Below are 4517 nucleotides of genomic sequence, written 5' to 3'. Positions count from 1 at the left end.
CTGGTTTGGATGAGTCAAACATCGCATCCTTGGCAAGAAGACACACCTCAGACCTGCTGAGTTCATTTCGAAAATGTTCACCTCAGTGCAGGGAAGATATGTCGAGCATTTAATGCAACACAGCCTGCCAATGGAGATACTTGGTGGAAACCTCAGAAGCTGTCTGAAGCCAGAGGATGACCCAGAAGAACAGTGGTCCAAGCGGGCCACCTCCTCTGGAAGCTCGAAGAGGAAATCCAAGTATTTCAATCCACCAACACAACTTCCTAAGCCAAAGGGCAAGACAATACCAAACAGGAAGGTAAAAGTCGAGCCAAAAGAGGTTGAAGACTCTCGGGTAAAGTTTTTTTTTTTAATGAACATTCTAGAACCTAACCAAATAAACTACTTTTATCCACATGCAATCCATAAAATACATGTTTATTCTGACTTTCTTTTTAGCTTGATGTGTTGTGGAAGAAGAGGCCGACAGAGGTGGTTGTGTCAGTGCTCCCATCGCAGATTAAGGGTCGAAGCATATTCGTACACCATAGTGAGTTGTGTTCATTGAAACCACATCAGTGGTTGACGGGCGAGGTAGGCATCTTTTCTTCTCCTTTGCCTTTCATTCCTTGTTTTGCCATCTTTACATTTGCTTCAAACTGACATGCCTGGCAGATGAATTGGGAACTGCATGCCTCTGGCACCTTTGAATAATGGAAACATAATGAAAGCTTATAGCTATTACTCAGTGAGCCAAATACTATGAATAAGCCATAATTATGTTATTTCCATTGACGAAATGTGGTTTGTTTTCATATGACCAAGGTGTGTGAGAATACTTTATTAGTGAAACATTTTCTTATGTTGCCAGATTATTCAGGCACTGATGCACATCAATGCTTTCGCATTGAATGTGGCTGACAGAATTTATCTAATGGACCACTACACTGCTGGAGTAATTCTGACTGGGGACAGGGCGTCTGTACGCCGCCAAAGTTTACCGAAGGTAATGCTCAGTGTCTGCCTCTGATGGCATGTTGTGTTATGGGAATAGTTCAATAATTACCAGGTATTTCTACATGAATATCTCTATCAAATATGGTAAACAGGACACACCACACAGTCTTGACGAATAACCCCAGTTACACTTTCATCTGTCATTAAACATTGATGTTTCAATGTTATAGGTAAACTTTGACAACTATGAAGCCATTATATCATTCATCCACGTCAGAAATAACCACTGGAACGCACTGGTTTGTGGCACTAGTCATCAGCAATCATTTACATGTTTACCATATTGAGAAATAGCTGTAAATATTAGTTGCATAATACCCTCTGTTATTTCACAGTACATACATGCAAATTCTGCCAGAGTTTTTGTGTGCGACCCATCACCAGCATCCAATGAACACAAGGACTCATGTGTTGCTGCCCAGAGAATACGGTAAGGTTTATTTTTGTTATTTTTGTAATTATTTAGATGCTTTGTAATCAATCACATTTAGATCAAATAACAGCAATTCCCCCACAAGCAATATTTAAGAAAATAGAAAAAGATAAAATGATAATGACAAAGTGACAAGGATTTTGTTTGTTACATGCATACACAAGTACCATAAAGTGCTTTAATAATGCATAAAGTGCAAAATGGTGTGGTTGGGCAGTGCATAGGCTGTGTGTGGAGAATATGGGAGTATATGGAAGAACATACACTACTCTGTTGGGCAACATGGACTGTGTGTGTGGCAGGAAGGGAATATGGGCAGCAAATATGCATATGTATGCAGAGGTTTCAGACAAGTAAAAGTAAAAAAGACCAAATTAAAACCCTGCCACAACTCTGATCCAACCAGCAGGTGGATAGGTGGACAGGTAGATCAGCCACTCAGGGAAGTCACCTGTGTTGGAAGTAAAACGTGGCAGGGGTTTTACTTTCCAAACTACTTTTACTTCCTTTTTGACACTTCTTTGTTTTGTATGTGATGTGAAGGGGAATGAGGTAATTGGGGTCTACTTTATGTGTCTGAGGTGTGAGAGGGTACTCAGTGTTGGGGTGGGAGCTCATGTACTATGTAAAGATGGGAGTGCATGGACAGTGTTTAGGAGCACATGAGCTGAGAGGATAGGGGGAGCACAGCATGTTCATTCCTAAACATAGTTGCTATTGTTTAATTCGTATTGTATCGTCTAAAGAACCTACTAAATCACATATGTCTTTAGCGAATACTTAAAAATGAGGAGAGCCTGCCACGGCAATACCGACTGGGTGGACATCCCTTGGAAAGGTGCTGTCATGGCTCACCCAGTTCAGCAGGATGGGTGCAGTTGTGGTGTCATTGTTATAAAAGTAAGTGGAAATACAACCCCAAAACAGAAAAAGTTGGAACAAATCTTGGTCACTCATTATTTCAAACGGGAAACTCTCAGAATTGAATTCAAAATGGCATCATGACATCAGCCTAATTACGGCAACACAGAGTTTCCTGTATGAACTTTGGCCACTTCTTATGTAATACATAAGTAATTAATCCCCCCACATCTTTACTTCTGAGTGAAGCAGCCCCTCTGTGTTGTCCTTTTATCTGTACAGTACATTCATGTTGGCAGTCAATATAATTCATTTAGAAATATTTTTCCTTGTGTTTAAAATTATTCAACTTTTACAGCCTGTTTTTTTTAACCGCTGACAACCGCTGACCGTTTTAACCACTGACATGCTTTCTATACACAATTCTCCATCTTGTTATTGGATTGAACATTTTTGAAATGGTAGTAGACTACTTTCCTTTAATTCACAATCTTCCATTTGTCTCAACCGTTTCTTTGTCCCAAAGATAAATATCTACTGTTCATTTTATATACTATTGCACCCTGCATGCACAATGTTTTAGTGATCAATTGCGAAGACATTTTTAATGTGTTCATTTAGATGGCCATAGCAGTGATGGAAGCTTTCCCAGACGTTCCGACAATACAATTCGACACAACAAAGAGAGCCATGGCAGAAGCGAGAAGATTTATGGCTCTCCAAGTCCTCAAAGCGTCAGGTACACTAGAGTACCAAGAGTATCTCAGTAAATTAAATGCTCAACACATATCCTCTGATTTAATGTACTGCACAAATGCACTTTGCAGTCTTTGAAAATGAATGCGGCATGTGTGGAACGGACAAGGCCCCTGGGAACGCGGCTTCTTACACAGACTGGGTGAGTCGAGTCAAATTAAATGTGGAATGACATGATTATATGATGTCTGTAGAAACAATTAATTATGCATTTAGCTGCCTTTTATCAATACAATCTACATACTTACAGTACCATATGCAATATGCAATGTAGAGTAAGGTAAAGTGCCTTTCTCAAAGGGCAAAGTTATGTCCACAACTGAATGTGCAGTGATGGATTTGTTTCATTCAACAGATCCAGTGCGACGCATGTGACCGTTGGTTTCATGCTCTTTGTCTCAACATGGTGAAGGCAACATTGGACAGCTTAAAAAAACAAAAATGGCTTTGTGTTTTGTGTGAATAAATGTGTGTTGTGCTTTAGTGGTACCATGTGGTTTAAACATGTTGCAACATGTTTAGTCACTTTGTGTGAAACATATTGACAGATTGGGTCATGTGAAAGATCATGTGAATGTATATTTAAAATTTTGGGTTCCCCTGTGAAAAGCAGTGGTATTTTAAATTAATGTGTATATACATTGAAGGAAAATAAAGTTCTAATAATTTTGGGTGTGCCTTATTGGTCCTATGTAGCTGAAGCATTCTGCTAGTTTTGGGGTCCCAGGATTACTTTATGTCAAACCTATTGAAAAAAAGGGTTTTCCCATAGAAAAACAATGGCATTTTAATTCGATGAAGATATATGTTGAAGAGGAACTAAATTCCAATAATTTGCAGTGTGCCTTATTAGGACCATGTAGCTGAAGCATGCTGCAAGGTTCGGGTTTCCAAGGTCACTATATGTCAAAGCTATTGAAAAAATGGGTTTCCCCATTGAAACACAGTGGTATTTTAAATTGGTGAAGATATACATTGAAGAGGAACTACAATCCAAAATGTGGGGTGTGCCTCATTGAGCCTATGTAGCTGAAGCATGCTGCAAGGTTTGGGTTTCCAAGGTCACTTTATGTCAAAGCTATTGAAAAAAAAGTGTTTCCCCATTGAAAAACAATGGTATTTTAAATTGATGGAGATATACATTGAAGAGGAACTAAAATCCAATAATTTGGGGTGTGCCCTATTGCGCCTGTATAGGTGATGCATGCTGCAAAGTTTGGGGTCCCAAGGTCACTTTGTCAAAGCTATTGAAAAAAAAAAAGTGTTTCCCCATTGAAAAACAATGGTATTTTAAATTGATGGAGATATACATTGAAGAGGAACTAAAATCCAATAATTTGGGGTGTGCCCTATTGCGCCTGTATAGGTGATGCATGCTGCAAAGTTTGGGGTCCCAAGGTCACTTTATGTCAAAGCTATTGAAAAAAAAGTGTTTCCCCATTGAAAAACAATGGTATTTTAAATTGAT

General features: G+C 39.1%; 1 protein-coding gene across 2 annotated transcripts; it reads left to right on the top strand.

The window, feature by feature from the left end:
• Positions 1-369: 369 nt before the first annotated feature.
• LOC132867728 (uncharacterized) lies at positions 370-3523 on the top strand. Of its 2 annotated transcripts, XM_060900743.1 has the most exons (8): positions 370-576; positions 854-988; positions 1170-1238; positions 1335-1429; positions 2206-2332; positions 2915-3032; positions 3121-3191; positions 3405-3523. In XM_060900743.1, the coding sequence occupies exons 2-8, from the start codon at positions 869-871 to the stop codon at positions 3513-3515; spliced, it is 711 nt and encodes a 236-aa protein (XP_060756726.1). In that variant the 5' UTR covers positions 370-576; positions 854-868; the 3' UTR covers positions 3516-3523. The 2 variants fall into 2 exon arrangements, 1 of the variants encoding a protein (XP_060756726.1); XR_009650757.1 differs by lacking the exon at positions 2206-2332.
• The last annotated feature ends 994 nt before the right edge of the window (positions 3524-4517 follow it).

The sequence above is a fragment of the Neoarius graeffei genome, chromosome 19 (genome assembly GCF_027579695.1).
Source record: "Neoarius graeffei isolate fNeoGra1 chromosome 19, fNeoGra1.pri, whole genome shotgun sequence".
Lineage (NCBI taxonomy): Eukaryota > Metazoa > Chordata > Actinopteri > Siluriformes > Ariidae > Neoarius > Neoarius graeffei.
Note: the sequence above shows the minus strand (reverse complement) of the source record. Positions and strands in the feature narration are given on the sequence as shown.

Bases quoted from the DNA above. Each gene is read 5' to 3' on its own strand.
- LOC132867728 (XM_060900743.1), top strand. From the start codon at position 869: ATGCACATCAATGCTTTCGCATTGAATGTGGCTGACAGAATTTATCTA. The intron at 1,239-1,334 runs GTTTGTGGCACT...GTTATTTCACAG, and splicing joins ATAACCACTGGAACGCACTG to TACATACATGCAAATTCTGC. The intron at 2,333-2,914 runs GTAAGTGGAAAT...GTGTTCATTTAG, and splicing joins GTGGTGTCATTGTTATAAAA to ATGGCCATAGCAGTGATGGA.